This window comes from Microtus oregoni, unplaced genomic scaffold (assembly GCF_018167655.1).
Source record: "Microtus oregoni isolate MIOR12 unplaced genomic scaffold, Mior012 000032F_ref0000030, whole genome shotgun sequence".
Classification (NCBI taxonomy): domain Eukaryota; kingdom Metazoa; phylum Chordata; class Mammalia; order Rodentia; family Cricetidae; genus Microtus; species Microtus oregoni.
The window spans coordinates 11079315-11104628 of NW_024543091.1; the positions used below are offsets into that span (position 1 = coordinate 11079315).

Here is a 25314-nt window from a genome sequence, read left to right on the forward strand (position 1 = left end):
AGGCCAGAATTAAATGTGCAACCCAAAGTCATAAACTTCTACAAATTTGAGACCATATTAACAAAATAGAGACACTGTAAATATAAAACAACTGTATAAAATTCAAATGTTAGGTAGGAAACTTAAATTACATCTGAATAAATCTATTAATATTTATATATGACACATCTGTGTAAAATGTATTTTGTTCTTAAGATGTTGAAATATTTACAAAAGTTGTTCGTTTACTTGGTCATCCAGAAATCCTTGATAAATGCAGACAGAGATATGGTCAGCCATTTTAATGTTAATTGACTAACGTTAGCTCATAAATAGAAGCAGTGTTCTATAGTGACTGTGATCAACTATAGATTAATCTCATTGTGACCTTGGAAAGTTGTTTATATTCCATATCTGTTCAATTCCATATCATATCAATAATATTAGGAAAATAATAATTTCTTTGTGTGTTTGAATGTGTGTGTGCACAGCGTGTTACTTATGTTGGTGAAGGTTAGACATGTGTGTGCAGCTCTACATGACATGCTTGAAGAGGTCAGAGATCCATCTCAAGTATCTTCTTCAGGTGAAAAAAAGGTCTATCACTTAGTTTGGCACTCATCAAGTCCGTCAGATTGGCTGGCCAGTTAGCTCTAGGTAACTGCTATTTCCACTACACCTGAAGTTGCAGGTGGACTCCACTGTTACCGACGTTTGTAGTAAGAGGAGCAGTGGGCTGTGTCCCACCACCTGACTAGCTTAACCCCAAAATAATTGCACAGAAACTGTATTCATTTAAATACTGCCTGGCCCATTATCTCTAACCTGTTATTGGCTAACTCTCACATCTTGATTAACCCATCTCTATTAATGTGTATAGCCATTTAACTGTGGCTTACCTGTATGAGTCTAACCAGCATCCATCTCGGGCAGCAGAATCATGGTGTCTGCCACACTTCCCTTCTTCCCAGCATTCTGTTCTGTCTACACCTAAGGGCTGCACTATCAAAAGGTCAAGGCAGTCTCTTTAGTCAACCAATGAAAGCCACACATAGAAAGAAGAACCTCCTACACCAGACATTTACTTGGGTATTGGGGATCTGAACTCAGATCCACATGCTTTCACATCAGGCCCTTTACTGGCTCATTCTGCTCCCCAATCATAAAAATAATAGTTTCTACATCATAAAGCACTTTGGAAAAGTAAATGTTACAGCATAAACCAAATGTTTCAGACCGTTATAGTTTGTAGTATACACAAATAATATTAGTATGAATATTAGCTCAAAAGTTAAAAGCATTTTTTTTGTTTGTTTGCTGAGAGTTGCTTTTATCGCTTGACTTTTGAAACCAAAGGTCAATTGACAAGCTCTGTTCAGATATACCCAACCTGTGTGCATCTTTCCTAACTAGTAGCATAAAGAGATGCGCTCACTCAGATTCTAATACATTCTCTCACATATGATTAGCATTTTGGAGAGTTATCTGAGAATGCGGTTTTTTTTCCTTTAATTAAAATAGATTCTTTTTTCCATAATATATTCTGATTACAAGTTCCCCTCCCTTTATCCTTCTCAGTTCTTCCCCACCTCCCCTTCCAACCATATCCACTCCCTTTCTGTCTCTCTTTAGAAAAGAACGGGTTTCTAAGAGATAATAAAAAAATGTAGCAAAATAAAATATAATGAGATAAAGCAAAAACTATCACATTGAAGTTGGATTAGAGAGACCAACAGAAGGAAAAGAGTCTAAGAAAAGACACAAGAATCAGAAACCCATTCATTTATACTCAAGAATCATATAAAAACACTGAACTGGAAGTCATAATCTATATTCAGAGGACTCAGTACAGACCCGTGCAGGCCTTGCACATGCTGCTTCAGCCTCTGAGTTCATGTGAGCTTTGATGGTGTTTATTTTGAGGGCCTTGTTCTCCTCCTGTCCTCCATACACTCTGGCTTTTACATTCTTTCAACCTCCTTTTCTGTGGGGATCCCTAAATTCTGAGGGTAGAGAAAATGCATGCTTTTTTAAAGATATCTGATTTAAAACAAAACAAAAAATGAAGTGGCATTAATTCAAAATAACTTATATTGTATTATTATTATTATTATTATTATTATTATTATTATTGCTTTGTATGAGTGCACATGTGTAGACGTGAGGACACAACTTGTTTAATTTAGTTTTCTTCTACCACATTTCAATACCCTGGGATTGAACTCAGATTATTAGGATTGGCTTCAAGTGCCTTAAACCTCTGAGCCATCTCACTTGTCCACAACTCAAAATAACGTAAGGAGTGGAAGCTGGAGGCATAGCTCAATGACTGAGCAAGTTCCCTTAGGTGCAATCCCTGGGGCTGTATACATGTGTGTATATGGAATGGGAAGGAAGAAGAGGAGAAGAGAGTGAGAGAAATCATGAACAGAGGGTGACATAGAAAGGCAGACAGAACACAACAATAGAAAAAGAGAGAGAGATGGTGAGTGAGGGAAACAGCGAAAGATGCTGGAAAAGTCACAGAAACCAAGCACGCTAAAATCAGTATTTGGAAAACAGCTATACATACAAACAAGAAAAACGTGTAGAATTATCTTCTTATTTCTGTGATAAGAGTTCTGAATATTTATTTTAGAGATTAAAGACTTGGGGGCGTGGTGAGAAAACTGAAAATTTTCTGTAGCAAGGAGCCAGGTGTTTGTCAATTGGCGAGAGCTGCACAGAAGAAATTCCAATTGCATGTGAATGTTGTAGGTGCCACCTTGGAGAGCAGAGTCTAGAAAGTACTACGGACAATATCTAAAACCCTGGTAGAGGGCAGACATTAAAATAATGTGATTACAAATAAAGCCAGTGTGGTGGCTATTTGTTCTTATCGATTTGACTTCACCCATAATTAGCAAAAACCCAAAAATAGAGGGACATAACTATGAGGAATTTTTGCTTAGTTTAATGTGGGAAGATCCACTTTTATTACAGATTTTTTGAGGTGAGAAAACACACCTTTAATTCAGATCTTTTGAAGTGGGAAGACTCACTTCTAATCTGGTCCACATCTTTTGCTGGAAGCCTATATAAGGACATGAAAGGAGGAAGGTTGTTATCTTTGCCTGCTTGCTGTTGCTCATCCTGGCATGTCCATTCTTCACTGGCCTTAAAGCCTACTTCTTTAGGATTCCATTGTATACTGAAGACCAGATAAGACATCTATCCTAAAAGACCAAACATCTACTTGATATATAAAGGTTCAAGAGACCTTCCATGGCAGCCATTGTTGGGTTAGCTGGACCACAACATGTAAAGCATTCTAATAAATCCTCTTCCTATACATAGAGAGAGAGATTCTGTAAGTTTAGTTATTCTAGAGAATCCTGCCTAAGACAGTCAATTAAGTAATGCTATTTTCTCCAGTGTGGTAACACAAAGATAATTAAAGCTCATTTTTTTGTTTTTTTAATGAATTTGAGGATCACAAGAAATGGGTACCAGAATGTAAAATATGAACAATTGTGTAACATATGAACAAGATGAGAGGAAGGTACTGAAATCAGCAGGAAAGTGATGAAAATTATATTAGAATTTATACTGAAGTATAATAATATAACAGAATGAGACAACATGAGTCATGAGAAATCTATATGCTAAGTTTTACCTTTGTTATTATCTCACCAAGATTGAGCCCATTTCGTACGCTGTGTTCACGACGTTGTGTTGGTACTTTTCCATCAGGAGGTGGGGTCTAGGTCTATTCCCCCTTGGAACTCAGCAAAATTTTGCAGTTGCCTCCCCCAGAACATTGCGGTGAATTATGTATCCTGATTCTGGAAGCTACTCACGAGAATCACTGCTATATTTTGTGTATCCTTAAGATTTGTCCCCTCTGGTTTAATTTGTGCACTCAAAAGGAGAGGAGGTTAATTTTTATGGTACTATATTTCTCCTATCAAATAAATCACTGGGTGTAATATTGCCATTAGCAGACTTCTGTTGTACAAAACCTACATACAAGCAGTGTGATTTACAACCATGATACAATCAATCCATTTTCAGAGAAGTAATGTCTGATATTAAGTCTTTTACTTAAATCTGCAAAGATAATTTATGGTGTTATAATTTCAGTTCATTGGGTTTTAGTAAACTGAAAATAAAATCTGATTTCTCTTCTAATGTAAAATGAACATTAACAGAATGTAATATAAACAGTAAATTACAAGGCAGTGGAAACACAGATGCTCCTCTTTCATTTGCATTTCTCTCTTTTTGTTAATTTCTCGCCAAAGGTAATACTTTATATTTACTAAACATCGATTTAAAAACGGATCAGGGTAATTCGCTTCATTGAATTTCAAGGAAGTTGTAAAATGAGGAATAACTGAATGCAAGTCAGAGCGATGACGATCTGGTGAATAGTTAGCTTCCTGTAGAGGATTTATGCTTCTCTGAAAGGATTCTTTTTTCACACTGAGGCTGGGTTTTGAAGAAATTGGGAACATGTCACAGAAGTGACCTAGTTTTTCGTCGTCTTGGGGTTTGAAACATTTGCAAGCATGAGACATATCTATCTCACATTTGAATGTACCTTGCATTTACAATATTTTCCCGGGTTGTTTATGCCATTGCTCCTTTTCTATATCCTGAAATTATAAGACATTAACTTAATGAGACATATTCATGAATAGGGGACTAAACATGGTCAAATGTCTTGGAAGACTGTTATATCCAGGAAGCACCGCTTAGGAGTCTAGTCAATGTGCAGAGAATGCATCATTTCCCCTGTTATTCTGTTTGCAAGCTTTTGTGGAAGCTTAATATCCTGGGTTCGTACACTGAGGAGAATAATTGAATTTGGATAGAATTAGGAAAGTTCACAGCTCAGGACAAATTGGCGAGGAAACGGTGACATCAGAAGCTGACTCTGATTGGTGGTGTGCTCTTATGAAGAGCAGAAACAGAAACCTTCTTCCCGAAGTTTCAGTTGGAAAGTTGGTTGGAGTCAGCACTTCTGCCTTGCTCCCAGGTGAACAGCAAAGTTGTCCAACATGATAGTGTTCATCTTCCTGGGTAAGTGAGCTGTGTGGCTAGTTCTGAATTTATTGCAATATTAACTCTTTGTAAACTGAATGCTGTCCCATATAGCTTAAGTTCATGGAAACAGCCATAAGAAATACCAATGATATTACCAACGTGTGCTTTGATGTTATTTACTGCTTTTGAGAAACGTGTATTTACCTGCAGTCACTTGTTTCTAACTCTATAGAAAATACAAAACATGAGCTTTTCATTGCTCCATCACATTGCTCCTGTAAGTAAAATAACCTAGATGACTTTGAACCACTTATTAAGATCTATTTTCGATATGTGCAAGAACTTTTGAAAAATGCACCTATCCAGTATAAACTCATAAGTTGAAGATGACAACGTTTTATTTTTCTATTTAGCTTTAAAAGCAGATTAAAGGGGGGAGAGAGATAGAGAGAGAGACAGAGACAGAGAGACAGAGCAACATAAATTGTCCCTCTAATTTTCAACCCTAATAACCAGGAACAGCTGTGGCGAGCAAAGCTGCTGAACTCTATATTAATGCTCTGCTCTTGAGTGACATATATGGCCTCTAGGTAAAATGTGGGCTCATCTCTCTTGCATTGGGGCATTGTAAGAGGTTGGTTCAAATAATTTTCCTTTAATATAGAGCCCACAAAAATCTACTTGGTAGATATGTGATTGATGAAGGTTAATATGTTAGCATCTATGTATTGATTTCAGAATGAGGGAATAATTGTGATTATACTGGATATTAATAAACAAACTGGAATATTTTCTGTGCTATAACTATAGTTGTTGATGAATGGGACTAAATAAAGCCAGAAAATAATGTAGGTTATACCAAATTACATTAAAAAGAAAGGGAAAGCAAAATAAATCAAATCCAAGAAAATTAGCCAGGAAGTAAAGGATCATTTGTACATTTTCAGTCTCTCCATGGAAATTCTTGTGTTGAGAGGTTTTGATTCTTCTTGTTCTTATGATGTTTTCTTATTTCTTTATTAGTTTCTAGTGTTTATAGCTTCATTATATAGAAAACTCTAGTAGCTTCAACTTTGTAGCAAAGTATCAGATCACACAAACCATGTCCCTTCTTTCTCAAGGCTTCTGCTGAAAAGGCTATTGTCATATGCTGTCATCCTTTACTTCCAAATTAACACAGAAAATAGGTTGTGTGAGAAAAGGAAATTAAAGGTTAGGACTGAAAATTTCTCTGTCCTGCCCAGCTTTTGTTCAGTATATATAATTACATCCTATGATGAAGCAAAGTCCTGTTGCCCAAAACTATGGGGGAAATGGTGAATTTGTTAATGAACTTTTTTATACATCCTTAAGAGGGTAATATACTTTACAGCATTCTTTGTCTTACTACTTTTAACATGACTTTTTTTTTTTACTTTTAACATCAGTAGAATTTTTGACAAATCCCATTTCAAATATCAAGCCCATAAATCATAGCCAGGAACAAGTAAGGCAGAGTATGGAAAGAGAAAGCTGGGCTTTGGTTTCTTGAGGGTCAAATCATTGCATGATTTCTTTAGTCCATTAGGTACACCATTTAAGTATAGAAAATGGTGCATAATTCAAGTGGAATACTCAACAAGCAGTTGAAAAGGAGAAAGACATAAGACACATTTGGGGAAGAGCTTACATAGGATCACTACAATGAGGACCTGGGGAGGGTGACATGCAGGCAAATGTGAGTTTCCTAACTGAGTTGGTCACATGTGCCAAGATGACTGCTATGCCAGCTTTGGGAACTCTGAGCTAAAGACATGAGCCTACCCTCTTAGTTTAGAAACTCAGGAAGAATTAGATGGGGTCCAGTCAGTTTTCTTGGATTCTTAGAAAACGAGGGTTGGAAAGAGGTAACACAAAAGAAATTTACTTTATACCTTATAACACTATATTGCCACAGAGAACCACAATTAACCCCTTCTTGTAAAATAGGTAGATGCCTTGGCTCAAACAAAGCTTGTAGTTCCTATATCTGACTCCATTGGTATTCTTATATTTTTGCATTTATTGAAAAGGCAAGTATCTGTTTTATATGTTTGATAAAAGAAATTGATTTAATTGTAAAATACCTAAATTAGGATTGCTATTGTATTGATTGCTTTCAGAAAACTTTCCTGAAAATAACTTTTAAATACTTGTATGATTTATTAGTTATTATATAGATCTCATCTGTTAAGAGCTAAACTGATGTAAACCAACATATACTAATTGGATACTTGTAAAATGCATCTGTGTGTTGAGAATACAACTCTAAATTGCCCCTATTACCTGTCTAGTAAACCTAAAGAACATAGTGTTGTAGAGAGGCCCATGAATACACACTGCAGGGCAAGAAATTCTACACTTTTGGGATTTCTAGGCTTCAAGGGAGACAAAATAGGGATGTGTGCTCATTTCAGTGATAGAAAAAAAAGTAGAAACTTCAGAGTTTTCCATAACATAGATAATGATCACAATCAGTTTTAAAGACAAAGTGTTATCCCAGAGGACAAGAATTTGATTGCTTACTAGAAGCCAGAGGGTAAACTTTAAAGAAGAAAGGCAGCTTGGAGCACTGCAGAAAGTTTTATGATTTCTGGGTGGCATGTGATAAAGAATCTGAAAGTCATGTCATGAGGAGTCACCCAAAGAGACTAAACAAAGAAATGGCAGTACTATAAGTGTGTTCCATACATAAGGTGACATAAAGGACTGCTCTGAGTCAAACAAATCCAGAGAACAGGCAATTAGCCAGGGAAGGATTTCAAAGTGCAGAGGCACAAACTTTGCAGGTAGAGAGCTATGGGGAATGAAGTTGGGGATGCATTAAAGCATCTTTCATGAATTGTTGGATGTCTACCCTATCAGTGCCATTGTTGATGAAGTGCAGGGATTCACCAGAGAGGATTGATGAAACGGTTAAATAAATCTGAGTCTGGAATCTTGTCTACAGCATGCCAATAGAAAAAAATACTCTTTATCTAGGCTTTGTATTGAAACTATTAGCATTAAATCATATATTTGAGAATCTTCAGTCTAGATTTTTATATCAAGCAGTGAGAGAAAGAAGATTCTCCCTGAAGAGTATGAATAAAACCAAGAAAGTTCTGCAAGCAGAGCATAACATGAAAATATATTTTAACTGAGTGTAAGGGGATGACAGGTCTCAGTGGATGGTATAAGGTGATGGATGAATCATCGAGAGATCTAGAAGAGACCATTTCTAGAGGAAGAGGGAGATTCTAGGAAAACAAATCATCCAAGTGACCAGACACTGACAGATGAGACAAAGTCTTAAAAGTGTCATGTGTGATGTTAAGGGTTAATAAAAGAAATGTGTTAAAAGTGGTTTAGGGACTGGAGAGATGGCTCAGCAGTTAAGAGTGCTTGCTGCTCTTCCCAAGTATACAAGTTGGGTTCCCTATGCCCATGTTTGGCAGCTTGCGATCACATTAAAAAGCAGCTCCAGGAGATCTGACTCCCTCTTGCGGCCTCCATAAGCACCCACACATGTATGCATAAGTGCACATAAACACAAATTGAAATAAACCTGATTTTAGAAGTGTTTTTGATGGAACAAAAGGAATAAAAAATTTCACAAGTCAAAAAGTAAGTGGAAAGTGAGAATGCAAAGCTGGCAAATAATAGATCTTGTCTAAGAATCTTAACACATCGCAGCAACAAGTAAGGGCGTGTAAGTATTTCTGTGCTTTGTGGGATTGGAATTCTTTGGGTATAGGCCCAAGAATGCTAGCACTCCATCTATCTTTAGTTTTTTGAGAACCTTCCACACCAATTTCCACACTCCCGCCAACAGTGTAGGGTCTTTCTTCACGTTCTCACCAGCATTTGTTGTTTGTTTCCTTGACAAAAGCCATCCTGCCTGATGTGAGATGCAGCAGCAATGAATTATGCATTTGTACTTCCTTGATGACTTAAGGGTACTGAACATCTTATCAAACAGAGGGACCATGTGGTGGGAGAAGGAGGGTAAGGGAGAAGCCATACAGGGTCAAGTAAGACTAAGATACAAGGATACATACGTATGAAAATGTCACAATGAAACGCATTACACTGTATGATAATTAAAACAATTAATGAAAATTACCTATTTACAATAGAGAAATACAGAACTGTGGGGAGTGGGGAAGAAAAAAATTTTTTTTCTACCTCCTAATAGTTCTGCCACATAGTATTGCCCATTATTTTGTCTTTCACTGTCAATAGCTTAAATTTGAGGGAATTCAAATTTGGACACCAAACTGTAACCCTGCGAACATGTCATTATTTTCTTGTCGTTGCCGCCGCTGCTGCTGTTCAAGTTGCGAGGCTAAGCTCAGAAACTGAATCCTCTTCCCAGACAAACGACTGTGCACATTTAAGGCAGCAATGCTTGATTGATACGAACGGCTGTGAGCAGTCATGGAGATCAATGGAAGACACCTGCATTGTTCCAGGTAAAACCTAGTGTATTAAGTCCAGTTCTTACAATGCCAGCGTCTCCATCAGCAGAACTCGAAGGATTCTGCAGGATGTTGTATATGACTTTCTCTCCCCTGCCCTGGAGAGAGAACAGAAATATTTATACTCATAGGAAAGTGACAGCTGTCACACCCAAGTGCTCACACATTTGCTCAGAATAAAATATTTTAAGATGAGGTCAGAAGATGACAAAAAAAAAGAGCCCTTACTTGTTTTGATGATGAAATGCCTAGTTGACTAGAGAACATTAAATGTTGTATTAAAATATTATATTTAATCTGTCATAAATCAAAAGTTATTCAATATGTTAGTAAATAAATGAGTCATTTGCAATACATTGCAGTAATATTTGAATAATTATTTTATATGTGAAGCAGGGAGAAAAGTACCCAAGTATACAAATAAATAATTTAATTACTTTTTTAATGAAAAAACATTATAGGTTAGAGGCAAATTAATTTTTAACCAGAAAATGAAATACTGGTAATTATAAATGACTTATTTATTATTCATAAAATGCTAAGTGTTAGGAGAATTTTAACTTTTCATAAAAATATTAGAATCACTTGCATATCTTTTAATATAGTTTTAGTAACAAATACAATAAAATAGGTTACAACAAAAGAGCAAACAAAACAGTTAAAGTGATAGGATAGTTGAGACTAAACTGCACACCAGTCACCCCATATAAAATCAGCTTGAATATTATTGAACAGCAACCATCATTTAAAACACAGAAAGCTTTAAAGTAGTTTGGGAAGCATTCTGTGGGTGGACACACACACACACAAAATATTTTGTTTAAAAAGTTGCTTCTAATTTGTTCCACAATAGACATCCTGATATTCTGACTCTTGTAATCTTTCTGCGCTCCTCCCACATGAAGCTCCCTGAGCCATAGATGCAGGAACTGTGATATAGATGTATCTGCTGGGGCTGTCTGGGATCTACTGGGGCTGGCTGCAATCCACTCAGGCTGACTGGGATCCGCATGATTTATTGATCTCTGGACTGTACCCAGTTGAGATTTTGTGTCATAGTTTCTATTTACTGTGAAGAGGAGCTCCTTGGACTGGAGAGATGGCTCATCAGTTAAGAGCACTGGCTACCTTCCAGAGGACCTAGGGTAGATTTCCAGCACCGGCATGGCACTTCACAGTTGTCTATACCTCCAGTTCCAAGGGATCTGATAACTTCTGTTCTCCATTGACACGGGGCATGCATGTTGTACACAGACAAACATAGAGTCAAAACACTCAACACACACACACAAGTAAATCTTAGAGAGAGGGGAAAAGGAAAACTTCTTTGATGAAGAGTTAATAGCTACATTTATCTGTGGGTAGAAGGATAAGATTTAGAATGTAGTAGGTCTAACAAATTCAGTAGTAGATTTTCTTCTAAGATCCATGATCTCATTAGTCAGGGGAAGTTAGCTAGGTTTCTAGTAACAGACATGACTGCTTTCCTGTCGAACAGGTCTTCAATTAGAAAGCTACTGGTTACCACCAATACGTGAGTGACATTTACTGCACCTTTATGAATATCTTTCCAAAGTCTGTTTGCGAAACAGTCTGCCACAGAAATGGCTGTATAAACAGGATTTGAACAATGGCAAGACTAATAGACACACTAGTGAGGAAGAGAACAATCTCGGCAGAATCATTCCCCTGGACAAGGAACTACAGGCATCTGATGACTGCCAAGAAGGGAAAGTTAGTCTCTTCAAGAGTTGAGGGGCATAATTGGTTGTTCAATACAAAGTTATCAGCCTTGAAACATATTCACACAGCAATAAAAACAGACTTAGTAGATTGTTTTTATAAATCTGTGCAAACACACACACACACACACACACACACACACAGATATCATCTTTCTCTCCGTCTATGTAACAAATCAGAGAATAAAAGACTATCAGTTTGAGAGTAGGAGCAATTGAAGGAGTAGGAAGGAGGGGATTTGAGAGGAGCTTGAAGAAGGGAAGGGAAAGGGGAACAATGTAATTATATTGTATAATTACAAAAAATAACATTCTATAATTGTAAAAAAATGTATAAAATTTTTAAATAAAATAAAATGAACCGGGGGTCCATGTGTAGCTCAATGGTAGTGCATTAACCTGATACATAAGCAGGCAAATTACACCCCTCTTAGGAGGGACGAGGGGGGCAAAATAGAATGAGTAAGCTGTCCCTGGGCAGTGTGGTCAAGTTTCTCTCTTTTCTGTTTGGTATTTGTAATTTCTATGCATTGGAGGACTTCTTAGTAATTACACTAGTAACTCCACCCTTGATCCAGATGCTTTTATGTCAAACCCCCTCAATGGTGGATTGCTTAAAAATAGAGTCCAGAATTTATGGGTATTCAACAAATCTTGATTGATTCTGATTCACTAAGTGTTTGGGGGACAAACGATATGACTTCTTTGGCACTTTCTGGGTAACTTAAATACCAAGGGGCCTAGTTCTTTGAGTGCTGTACCCATATCAAATGTAATATTTGTAAATTTAAAGGCATCCCATAGCTAATAATATTTCTGTTTACTGTTAAAAATCTGGAGAATAAAGTCACTTTGATGAACATCCTTTAGCAAACCAGATAATCTTTCTAAACTCATGAATTTCTTGGGTTGATGCATTAAAAGCATTTTGGGAAGAAGAACTAAAATTTATATTCAGATTAATATCTTAAGTATTATATGTGATTATGAAACCCAGGTGACTCCTGCAAGATAAATAATTCACCACATTGTAACCTGAGTATCCAGTCTTTGGTGGAAAAAGATTTCCGATTTAAAGAGTGTCTTTGTATCGATGACCTCCACTGTACAGTGAACAAACTTTTTGGGAAAAAATGCATCAATAAGACAGGTAATATTCATTGAATCAGTTCTTTATTTCAAACCTAAATCCTCCTCAGTCATTGTGCATTCATTTTTGTAGCACATTTACTGTATTTCAGTTGCTAATATTCTATTGATATGTCTGAGTTCAAGCAGGATATTGATATATTTTCTAGTGTTATTAAATCTGTTATATGTCTAATGTGGCTGTTAAAACTAAGTTGGAAAGTACTTTCTTTTCTATACTCTAGAACAGTAGAGAAAGAATTGACACTCTTGCTTTCTTCAATTACTGGTTTACATAGTACTGTAGCTTCACAATTCATTATGTTATACATAAAAAAGTAAATTTGTATGATTAATTGTTATAGAATTGGCCTAGATTTTATGTCATTAGTGAGCTTTGTAGCTTATCTTTCATTTTCCATATTTATATTATAGTTTGTTTTTTTTCTATGTGACTCCTATGACTTTTATATCTGTAGATCTCTGTAATATGTTGCTCTTAATAGTTTCTGGTTGTTTTTTAATGTGTGTAGAAATTATACTGTTTTTTTGTTCATGTGTTGGTAGTTTGTCCTGTGTGTATGTGTTTCTTATATTTTGTGGGGTTCATTTGACTTATAAGCTGGCATTCATTTTCAGTTTTGTTTTCTTTAACAGAAAATGATGGTGAGTGCTCACCCATGTGTGAATCAGCTGTAACACCCCCACATTGTTGTTAGCTCATCTATTCTTTGGATCTTCTTTTCTTTGGCTCTTTTGGCCTTTGGGGGCCCCACAACCCAGCTCTCAAATAAATCACATTGAGTCTCATTCTTTCTTATTAATGCCCAGTCTTAGCTTGGCTTATTTCTAGTCAGCTTTACTTAACTTAAATTATCCCATTACCTTTTGCCTCTGGACTTTTAACTTTCTCTATTTCTGTATATCTTTTCTTTTCCTTCTTAACCTGTGTCTGGCTGTGTGGCTGTCCCCTTCTTTTCTTGCTCCTCTGTCTTCTCTTCCCAGATTTCTCATCCTATTTATTCTCTTTGCCTGACAGCCCCACCTATCCTTTCTCCTGCCTTGATATTGGCCATTAAACTCTTTATTAAGCCAATCAGGTGTTTTATACAAGCAAAGTAACACAGCTTCACAGAGTTAAACAAATGTAACAAAAAGAATGTAACCCATATTCGCACCATTAAACAAATGTTCCATAGCATAAACAAATATAATACATCTTCAAATAATATTCTGCAACACTCCCAAATCAAGGCTTAGGGAACACTGAGGAACAGAGAGTAGATTGACTAAGTGAAGAGGTGGGGACAAAATATGAAATGCTGCTCTCTGGACATGATATAGCCAATGCCCAAGTCAACCCACACCAGCCATGGCTGCCTACATGAGACCCACACAAAATAAGACCCTTTGAAATTCCAGCATGGGTAGAGAAGACGTTCCCAAGGCCTGATCCTTAGAAGAGAAACTATTGGCATTTGATGGCTAATAAAAAAGGGCAATGACCTTAGTTTGGAGATACTGGTGCTAGTAGTTGCCCATGTTCCCGTGGATATTTCCATATCCATTTCCCAAATAGAATTAACTTGACTCAGTGATCTACTACTACTACTACTACTATTACTACTATTACTACTACTACTACGAAGAAAAGAATAAGAAGAATAGTAATAAAGAATAAAGAAGAGGACATAGAATTTGGAGTGAAACAATGAAACAATTTGGCAGGTCTTATGAAAAGTCAGAGAAACCTGTAGGGTATGGATATGATCAAAATACATTGTAAACATGTATCATAATTTCAAAAAAATAATTATAATAATAAAACATAGTAATACAAAATAATAAAAATTTACTTTGCACTCAGTTTTAGCTCATTTTATAAGGAGTCTAGATAGCAACACTCTTTTTCATTGAATCGATTTGTTCTTTGACAACTTCCATACTTCTTTTTCTAAGAGGGAAAAAGCAGGGCACAATCACAATTATGTCAAAGTAAAATCAAACTCCAACAGTGTAATTAATTGTCTCAGTGTCTAAGTGTCTGGGAATCATTCAGAGTCTTCTGACTTCCAAACGGCTTGGGAAACTCCACATCTTTGGATCTGCCCTAACCAGAACACACAGCCTATCTTGTCGGCTTATTCCATACATACTGCTGTCTTTGGTGGACACCCCATTGTCCTAGCATCTCTAATATGCTGGAGCCCCCACTGTAACTCCATGAATGGTCTTCTGGCCTCTCTCTAGGTATTTTGACCCTAGCACTTGATGACAAACCTCAGTTTCTCTCCATGATTTCCTCAATCCTTGGATCTCCATTTCCACTTAAGCTGAACCTTTACACCTCCTGGCTTCTCTGAAAGGATTCCATCATAACCACAGGGTGACAAGCCTCAGCTTCTCTCCATGACTGTTTTGTGCCTTCACAACCAATACCATGTGGTAGCCTCTCACGCATTACCAAATTCAGCTGTCCTCATGAGATGTAGCCTTTGCTCCCCTGAACTATAGCATCTTCTCAGAAGAGTTCACCTGAATGTCCTTTCAAATTATTGTCTCCTCTGCTTCATCACTTCGTTAACGTATAGTTCATTTAAAAGTTGTTAATTGTCAGACACCAGAGCTGTCCTAGGTACCTTCCTTGTTGATCTTTAGTTTAATTCTGAAGTCAAGAAACCTATTTCAGACTATCTCAATTCTAATGAGTTTCAAAATTTCCAGGTATCACTTTTACAGTGTGCTGTGTTCTACGTGATAGCTATGCACCCACCCACAATGAACATGCATATAGAGTATTTGACAACATAGCAGAGGAAATAATTGCGACTTCAAACATTTCATAGAACTGGTAGAAATTCAGTGACCTGGGATTTTTAGGGAGGAAAAAAAGAAATATGTGTTGTAACCAGAGGCAATAAAAGGAATTAATAACCATTTGAGGAACAGCAAATTCTTTGTTGTGCTGTATTGTAAGATAGAAGAATATCTCAAGATGATTTGAGAAAGAAACCAGATGCTATAAATCAGGGAAAGTTGGACTTACTTGCTTTTCTGACATGATTAGATTTAATGCTTTGCTGCTAGGAGCTGTTGCATATTTTAAACAGAGAAATGCAAAATTGACCTTTTTTTAAATGTCTCTTTGAGGAATTCGAAGAGAATAGAAAAAAAGTGAGATATCACCCTTGTCCAAACTAATGAGAAGTGACACGCTTTCAAACCAGCACAGAAGTCCTGAGAATTATAAGATACACTTCAGTGAAAAATTATGAATTATAATCATGAATACTTGGTGACCAGTTGGAAATGTGTGTGAAGGCATCTAAAAGATCAGGAAGAATAACAACCTTTGTTAGTGAAATTTCACAATCTAATTAAAGAACCCAAAAGTTGACAAGTTGATGACAAACATTGTGGCTACTGTAACTCCCTCTGTCTCTACTCAATCCCCCTTCCTTCCCATCTCTTCACAAATTCTTTTCTACCATTCATATCATTTTTTTTCTTTTTTTCCTTTAGCATTAGGGAGAAAAACTACAAACTATTAAATTTCCAAAGCCAGAATAAAAAGAAGGCAGAGAGGGTAGTCAACCATTCTAGATGGGAGAAATTAGTACCAAAGGGTGTGGAAGTGACATTATTTTGGTAATTAGTGTGTCTTCCTTAATTTTAGGTTGAAAGTAGACTGAGTTGCAATCATTTGAAATGTTTATTCAAACAGTGACTCATTTTTTTTCCCAAGACAGTAAACTCTTAACTATGGCCATCCTCATGCCATTTTCACAAAATATCATCAGTTAACAAGTACAGACAAATTCAGAGAGGTTAAACTCATTTCACAATAAAAAAAGTGTTTTTCACAGAATACAAATTCATTTAAGACTGAAGTGTGAATTATGGACAATCCAAGCAACAGAATCCTTCTATCCAGTGACCTGGAGGTGGAAACCTAAATAATTCCTCAGGTGTATTTCATTATGGACCATTTGAGGGCTGCAGGTTCAAAGAACACCTAAGAGACTGCCTACAACTCAGCTTAGAGAGCAAAGGGGCATGATAGCTTCAGTCTCATCATGCATTCTATTCTGGGCTCAGCGCTCTCCACAAACCCTTTGATGACACTGCAGGAAGAAAAGTCTTTCTCTTTCCGTGGTGTCACTAAAACACTCCCCAGCATTTACAAACCTACATGATTAAGTCTGTACATTTTTGATTATGTCAAAATTTCCAGAATAGTACCTGAAACTTACTATACTGTCATCAAATTTGTTGTGTAAATACTTAATTTCTCAGTGTTTGATCATATGTTGATTCATAAAATAGTTAAATTCAGTTAACATAGATAGGTGTATCTTAATCCCTGGTGCAATATACATAAACCTTAGTAAAGGCTTTTAGTAGCTAACGTCATAGAGCAAAACAGACATTTAGTAGGATTATGTAATTTAACTTGGTTTATTTCATATATAGTTATAAATTATATATATATGTATATATATATATATATCATAAAACAGATTTATATTTAAGTAGATGCAAAGCTTATTAGAAAAGAGTCAATGAGGAACTAATTGCATGAGGCCAGCCTTCATTCACATATATTTCACAATGTGTGCCCAGGCTTGCAAGCTAAGATGGCCTCTGTTCTTATTAAAGAGTCTGACTTACAGCAATTTACTGTGTGCTCTTGTTTGAAAACTGTTCTAATTCTACAATAGTGTGTGTTTCAAAGCATATTCCAGAGTTATAACCAAAGACAAGTTTTTATAATGGTACCATAAGTAGATTGTAAGTAAATATTTACATAGCATGAAGTTAGGAATACGGCGTTTTTCTCATATACCTACAAAGCATTTGAAAAAATGAAACTGTGACAAACACTTGTGTAATAAAACCAATAAAAACAACTTAAAAAATAAATAAGGGAAGTATAATCCACTAGAAAAAAGAACACCGAAGGCATACCTATGTCCATGATGCTCACTATGGAGGTCATCTGAGGTACCTTGTAGGAAGAAAAACATTTTAGAAACAGATTCCAAAGCCTATGCTAAGGGTACCCAACTTTATAATGAAATTGGATTTCTCATCTTCTTTCTATGGAATGAAACTGATATAATTTACTGGCTCTATGAATAGACTCACAGGAAGGAAAATTGCTACTTGAGTATAGCAAAAATATTGTACTTTATTATGTGTAAAAGCAACATATAAATTGTAAATATGTATATATTTTTGTTTATCTTGTCTTATTTCATGTGTGTGGATAAATATGTGTGGAATTAAATTGTATGAGGAGCTAAGGAAATTAGGGGAAAATACCTAAAAGGAGAGAAATAAAAAAAAATCTGAGAAATCTTTCAACAAAGGCACATTTGAAGAAGGAAATGAAAAGTCTTAAAAATGTATGGGGGAAATAATGTACTAAATTTACATATTTAAATTAATTGAAATTTGTGTCAATTATCAAAATATAATGAAGACAAAAGCAAATGAAGACAAAGTATCTCCAAGAGAAACTCAACTCTGTTATGGATGTATGCAATTGAAAACTTGCTGTGTCAATTTTCCTAAATTTCAGATCATTTGAAGGAGATCTTTCAAAATAATTTCCCAATATTTTTGACAGATATTGAAATATCTATAAAATGTTTCTATATTCTTAAAAATACATTCAAGAGTCATGACCACATAAAGAGTAAATTGACCTATTCTTAACCCATTCTTTTACCTTATTCCTAGAGCTGGCACTGCCCTCGGGTTGGGTGCCACAGTCAAATGTCACAGGAGGGCTCCAGAGGAAAGATGATCCATCCTTAAAAGCAGAAAGGAAGGGTGACTGTGTCACAGCAGTGGCGGCCTGCCAGGAATCCCGGCACTGCTCTCTGCTCCATGAGAGCTTTAAGAAAGCCTGTGGCAAAGGAATAGCACAATGCCACACCCTTAGTGGCCGACTGTTGTGTGTGGCCCTAAGACAGAGCCTGAGAGAGACAGTTTTGTGGGGCTGTCAGTGCGCATCCCCTTTCGAAGGAGACTGCATTCAGATTTGGAAAAGTTTATTTGAAGACATTTGCATACAGGATACTCAAATCGACCAAAATCCCACCTTCAGTCAAGACAATGAAGATGGACTCAAGGAGGACTTTGCTTCAGGTTGGTCTTCAGGAATAATTTAGGGACATTGAACTAAATCACAAAAAAAGAGCTAACTAAAGAATAATTAATTCCTGGTTCTATCTGTCATTTCCACCTTGAAAGTTTATCAAATTTCTCTTGGAAATTAAATATTTGTAAATCTCCATACCATGATGATAGGCAAAGGGTATCAGAAAGAATGAAGCAATGTGATTTAATTTGCTGGCATGTTGTTGTAGTGATGAGGCGAGCAGGCCTGCTTTTTGTCCTGCCCAGCTCCCGCACGGCTAGCTTAGCCCTGGAAATAATAACATGGAAACTGTATTCATTTAAACACTGCCATTATTTCTAGCCTCTTATTGGCTAACTCTCACATCTTGGTTAACCCAGTTCTAATAATCTGTGTAGCACCATGAAGTGGTGGCTTATGGAGAAGATTCTAACCTGCATCCATCTCGAGCCAGAGCTTCATGCCATCTGCCTGACTCTGCTTCTTTCTCCCAGCATTCTGTTCTGTCTACTCTGCCTATCTAAGCTGCTGTCCTATCAAAAGCAAAGGCAGTCTCTTTATTTGACCAATGAAAGTAGCACATAGACAGAAGACCCACCTACATCAGGTTGTCAATGTTATTTATTCATTTATTCACTAACCAAATGCTTAGGAAACATTTGCAATGTGTTAGGTCTATGTAGTGAAAGAAGGAAATCTGTCTCTCATTGAAGAAAATCACTATATTTTAAAATTAAAGAAGGAGGCAGGTGCAGTGGCACGCGCCTTTAATTCCAGAACCCAGAAGGCAGAGGTAGGTGAATCTCTATGAGTTTGAGGATATTCTGATCGACAGAGTGGGTTCCAGAAGAGCCAGAGTCACACAGTGAGATGCTTTCAGAGAGAGAGAGAGAGAGAGAGAGAGAGAGAGAGAGAAATAGATAAAACATAGCAAGAAATAGTCCTTAGTGTTTCTACCTCCCCATGGTAAGTTCTAAACCCCTGAGACAAAAAAGCAAATAAACAAAACCACTGCTCTCTAGAAAGGAGTTTTCATGACACTTTCCTGAGAGACAGGCTGTGAAACCCATTTCCATGAATAGGACTGAGATGAATACTTAGCCAAAAAGAAAAAAAAACATGAAAAGAACATACAGGAAATGATAGGGAAGCCGAAATACAATGTGGTTGCTACAAGAACTTAGTTGCTTGCACACAATACTGGACTTGCAGAATTTTATCCTGTTAAGGTAAGGGACTGATCCTTTGTCCTCCTCTTGTGGATCTCTAATGGATATGACTGATGTCCCAGGTAAGTCAGTAACCTGTCGGGTAAACACAATACCTGGAAAAGCACCAGTTAAAAATGAGCTCTCACTCAACTACACTCACATCTGTTATGAGACTTTAATGTTTGTGCAACGAAGGCATGTTGGATGATGGACCAAAATAAAAAATGTTAGATTCTGGATAGCTGCTTATATTTGTGAATCACATGAGATGCATGAACAGTAGTTGGAGTTGGTCCTAAAGTTTTTTGTTCATTTGGTTACCTGATTTTTTTGAGTAAGTAACTCAAAGATACCACTGTCAATCCTTTCATTAATATGGAAAGTTCCTGGAAGAAAAGGCTTTAGTGGGGGACAGAGGAAATATCCAGATCCAGATGTGTGCATTTTTGAGTTGCAATGTTTTCTAGATATCCAAATGATGGCCTCAAGTTCTAAGTATGAAATTTATGTTTGATTCCACATATGGCATAGGGATATGAAATTTGCACAGAGGGTGAAAACTGAGAGGAAGGGATCATTCGTTTATAAATGAAGAGCCTATTGGACTAGTCAAGATTAATACAAAAAGTTTATGGTGTCTTAGACCAGAATGATAGCATGGTGAGATGATGCCAAATTGTCAAGCTGTTAGTACTAATGGGTCAATGAGAGAAGAATACAGAAGTTGATATAATCAACAAAAATACTCTACCTGATTCCACACAGAAAGCAAAGAGTCATCCATAGCAAAACAGGGAAGCAGGCTGGAGAAGAGCCAGGCTTCAGTACACCAAAATCCTCTGTTCCTTGGCTGATTCTTGCAACTGCCTTTGAGGACTTTGTTTACATTAAGTATTAGGAGAGATGCAGTCTTCTGTTTTACTTAATTTGATTTATCATCCATCATAGAGAAATACATCTATTAGTTTATTATAAGCATATTATATGAGATTATAATATTTAAATCAAATATTTGAAAGTAGTTAGCTCTAGACACTGTCATGTTAAGGAAGAGAAGAAAAATGGGAGCCATTCTGACACTAATTTAAGAAATTCTTCGTAGTTTTTGATGTATTTGTATATGAATGTATAACTCAAGTGAGGTCTGATTGGTGCATAATTGTTTAGCCCCAGGACATACTGACTTTTAGCTGCTATTCAATAATGAACCTATTGCTTAAAATATGCCCACATAGATACATATACAAACATAACATACACACTTCTGAAATGACATAAGGTTGGCAGTTAATATACAGGCATTTTATTGTACTGCTTATGGAAATAGCATACTATCAGAAATGAAGTCCACTTGTTTTATACTAAATGTAAATGTTTTGCTGTTTGGTTGTTCTATGCAAGTTGGTAACAAAGCCCCATAGACTAAATGATCTTGAGGAAAGAAGCTTTATTCATCACAGATTGGAAGCAGAAAGCCCAGATAGCCAAGGGTCTTCTCTTGATGAAGTCTCTGTTTTTCCTTGGCCTCTTGCTATGCCTTTAAGTGACCCTTTCTTGATGTGTGCTAAAGAATGGGTATGGGAAGGGATGGAAGAAGCGCACGGTGCATCTTCTTTTAAGAACAGTAGCCTACCCAATCAGCCCTGTTTCCCATTAGTATGACCTTATTTGTCCCTCACTGATTCCTTAAAAACACACACACACACACACACACACACACACACACACACACACTTGGTGTTAGAGCATTAATATTCGTTTTTGAAAGCAGAGCATAAGCATTCAGTCAATAACAAGAAAGTGGTTATAAATTGATGGGTAAAAGGTAGTTTCCTGAAAACGTTTTAGTCTATATCATAGACTTGCCAGTTTGTCCAAGTAGTGGTGCTTACTGTATTAATATGTCCATGTTTTAGAAAATCTGTATGACTCAACAAAATCTGGTCTTTGTTCATTTGTTCACTCTTTGAAGTTTTATTTAAAATGGGTTTGTCCCACAGAAATAGAAGTCAGCTCTTCCTCAGAAGGGCAGGAGGTTGGATTTTAAAAGAAATGATGATTCCTTGACCTAATCAATAGAAAAATAAAATTATACAGTTCAGTTAGGGCAGTACAGAGTCTATGGAGGTTAGAGCTCCCAGCACTAAGAATTTGCCTATAGTTGTACAATAGTATTCTTGCAGTAGGCTCACATGCAAGGGGCACAAACAGTTCAACAAGGACAAGTTCAGTCTTGCAAGAATGCTTGTACCAGAAAAAGTTGATGTCTTAGTAACAGTTGTAAAATAAGTATTAAATGTTTTTAAATGAAATTCTGATCACATTGCTTTCCTTAACACTCTTTCCACAGGCTTGTTGTTGCTTCTTGTGTTTTATGTTGACTTTAGCTGTCTTTATTTTTCAGGAAGCCTTGAGGTATCAGTCACAAGGACTGCATGTTGCTATTCTCAATATGCCACCTGGTACCCAGTCAAAACCCAGCTAATGCTTGTAGAATAAACGATTCTGTCGATAAAATTTTCTAACTCCATCTGCATGAGTCCCAAGAATTCTTAGAGACAAAGATAATCAGAGGAGGAAATGATTGTAAAATTCCATTTCTACCTGATTTATGATACTGGTTTTATGGAAATTTCTTTTCCTTTACTTTCTTTTTCTTTCTCTCCATCTCTACTTTTTTTTAGAGAATACTCCTTCTGTTCTTTTGTTCTTCAGATCTTTTTTTTTTTGCTTCACTGTACATGGTCTAGTGATTAACGTTACTTTATATTTTCAAGTAACTGAATCCAAAATCAAGACATTTTCAATTTCCTGCATGATTTTTCTTTATCTATCTCTCATTAATTTTAAATATTAAAAGTTAAATAAGTGTCATACACATCTATACATATTTGGTTGACTATGCATGCATAGCTTATAGGAAATTTTGAAAAATATTCAATAGTAAATTGGTTTATTTCATTTCCAGATAACACGAAAAAGGATAATATATACAAATGGGATCTAACTACTCCTTTGTACCATGGTAATGTGTATAAACTATCTTTTTATCTGCATTATAAACCAGATGATGTGGTTTAAATGTTATTATCAGAATTTTTAATGATATACAGATATAAAATAATTTATATAGTTTAAAGGTTGTATAAAACATGCTGCAAAATCATGATATTCTTTCCAGTGAGTATTATGAAAACAATGGCTTTGCCCTTCTGTCCTCTATTTATGGATGTTTTGAGAAATATTTTTCTATTAAAAGAAAAGTTTGGGTCAATTTTATGTATATTTTGATCATACAAGCCAACTAACTGTTTTGTGTATGTCTGTAGTGATGGCAGAGGCAGCAGTTTTATACATAAATAAAATATAATATAATACATATATATACACTAGAATGTGAGCATCTTCATAGGCAGAACTATGTAGAACCTTTGTTTAGAATTTCCTACGCATCCCCAATAAACTGTGACCAATCAATGACTCTGACTCCTGACTGTGAGCATACAATAAGTTACACAGTTCAAAATCTGTTTCTGAAGACTTATTACTTGATTTTGAGAAACTTAGAGATTTTTTTTTTCCATTAAAGCTCCACTTTGGCCGGGCGGTGGTGGCGCACGCCTTTAATCCCAGCACTCGGCAGGCAGAGGCAGGCGGATCTCTGAGTTCGAGACCAGCCTGGTCAACAAGAGCTAGTTCCAGGACAGGCTCCAAAACCACAGAGAAACCCTGTCTCGAAAAACCAAAAAAAAAAAAAAAAAAAAAAAAAAACTCCACTTTGGTCCTATCCATTCCCAATCTGGGCCACAATAAGCATATAGTATTTACGAAAGAAGATTGAAACAGTGCACCCTCAAGCCTCAGTAAATTTATACTTTTAAAGAACTCATAGCACCCTGATACACCTTTGTCTTCAGCTTCTAGAATTCTTATAGTTTTGTTTACAGGTTCTAAATGTACAACCTTCTGCTTATTTTTCTATGACCTAGGCATTTTATTGCTTTCAGGATTCAAAGAGATGCAGTCTTGTTTGGAAGTGACAGAGGCATGCGTAGGGGACGTGGTTTGCAATGCACAATTGGCCCTTTACCTTAAAGCATGCTCAGCGACTGGAAATCTGTGTGATGTGAAACACTGCCAAGCAGCCATACGGTTCTTCTATCAAAATATGCCTTTTAACACTGCCCAGATGTTGGCTTTCTGTGACTGTGCTCAATCTGATATACCCTGTCAGCAGTCCAAAGAAACCCTTCACAGCAAGCCATGTGCTCTGAACATCGTCCCACCCCCCACTTGCCTCAGTGTAATTCACACTTGCCGAAATGATGAATTATGCAGGTGAGTAAAAACACACATACCTTGCTTTCTTATTTCGGCACCTTATTTATTATAGTCCAGTCCTAACATTTGATCTCCTTCCATTGCTGGAGTTCCCACCATTGTCCAAAATGGTGTAAATAAAGCCAGACAATTCTCATTGTGAATCTGTGGTACATGTGTGGTATCCTGTTTGAAATCCAAATGTAAAATGCAGAGTAGGATTTTACAATAAAGAAACCCACTGTGTTGAATTGTGATGGCCTGTATCTTTTTAAAGGTCATTGTGTATGTGTGTGTGTGTGTGTGTGTACATGCACACAACAATTTTCGTGAGTTGGTTATCTTCTTCCACCAAGTGGGTTCTACAATTTTAGCTCCATTTATCAAGCTTTTTGAAATTGTCTTCCATCCCTCCTCTATCTCACTCGTCCAGTCAGCTTTTAATTAGTCTTTTTTTCTTAATGATTTGATTACAGAATCTCTGTTGTTGTTTGGTTTTTTATCTGTTTTAGATAAGGTCTTCCTATGTATACAAGATCAGCCTTTAGTTGACAAGTTTTCTGCCCTCAAACCCCTGGATACTGGGTTACCAGGCTACCAACACACATGGCCTGTTGTGTTGGAAAAGGCTGTTAATTTTGACAAGATGACTCTCCAAAATTCAGAATAAATGCTTTTTTTCTCAGCCTGTGGATTGAGAAGAACAAGGTACTTCTGACTATGGCATGGGCATTCCCAGCAACCCTGTGTACTCAATGTCAGAAATGTATTCCTTCCCTGCTTCCTCAAGCTCATGCGGTCTGTTATGAAGGAAAGTAAAGCTAGTTGTTTGTTTGTTCATTCAAAACACTCATGAATTGGGCATCTCTCTAGGCATCAGTTAGAAGTGTCTGTCCAGGTGCTTGCTATAGTCAAAGAAGACAGTTAATTAGAAAACAGGTAACATATAGAGTTATGAGTGATTTCAGATTAAAAGGGTTCTGAGAGAGAAATGTGATACAGTTTAGTGATTTCAATTGAGTTCGTTTTCTCTGCCAGATCAAGAATTAAAAGATAGGGAAAAATAACAGGTAGCAGCAGAGAAATCGCAAGCACTGTAGACAGAATCTGCATTAGGGAAAATGTTTACTGGGGGTAAAGGAGCACACACATGCAGCAGACACATAGAAAAGACCCTCCACTTAAGCAAATGAGAAGCTCGGGAAACCAAAAAACTGGGAGGAGGTGGAAACTTGTTTTTTGTTTATGTTTTTTTTTCTTCTTTTCGCAATAAAAAAAAA

General features: G+C 36.5%; 1 protein-coding gene across 1 annotated transcript in view; it reads left to right on the forward strand.

The window, feature by feature from the left end:
- The first annotated feature begins 5021 nt into the window (after positions 1–5021).
- Gfral (GDNF family receptor alpha like) overlaps positions 5022–25314 on the forward strand; it is a 47037-nt gene continuing 26744 nt past the window's right edge. Inside the window, exons 1-5 of the mRNA XM_041679319.1 lie at positions 5022–5043; positions 9345–9479; positions 12225–12377; positions 22683–22739; positions 23722–24052. Coding sequence (XP_041535253.1) covers positions 5022–5043; positions 9345–9479; positions 12225–12377; positions 22683–22739; positions 23722–24052 — 698 coding nt within the window. The remainder of the gene's footprint in view (positions 5044–9344; positions 9480–12224; positions 12378–22682; positions 22740–23721; positions 24053–25314) is intronic.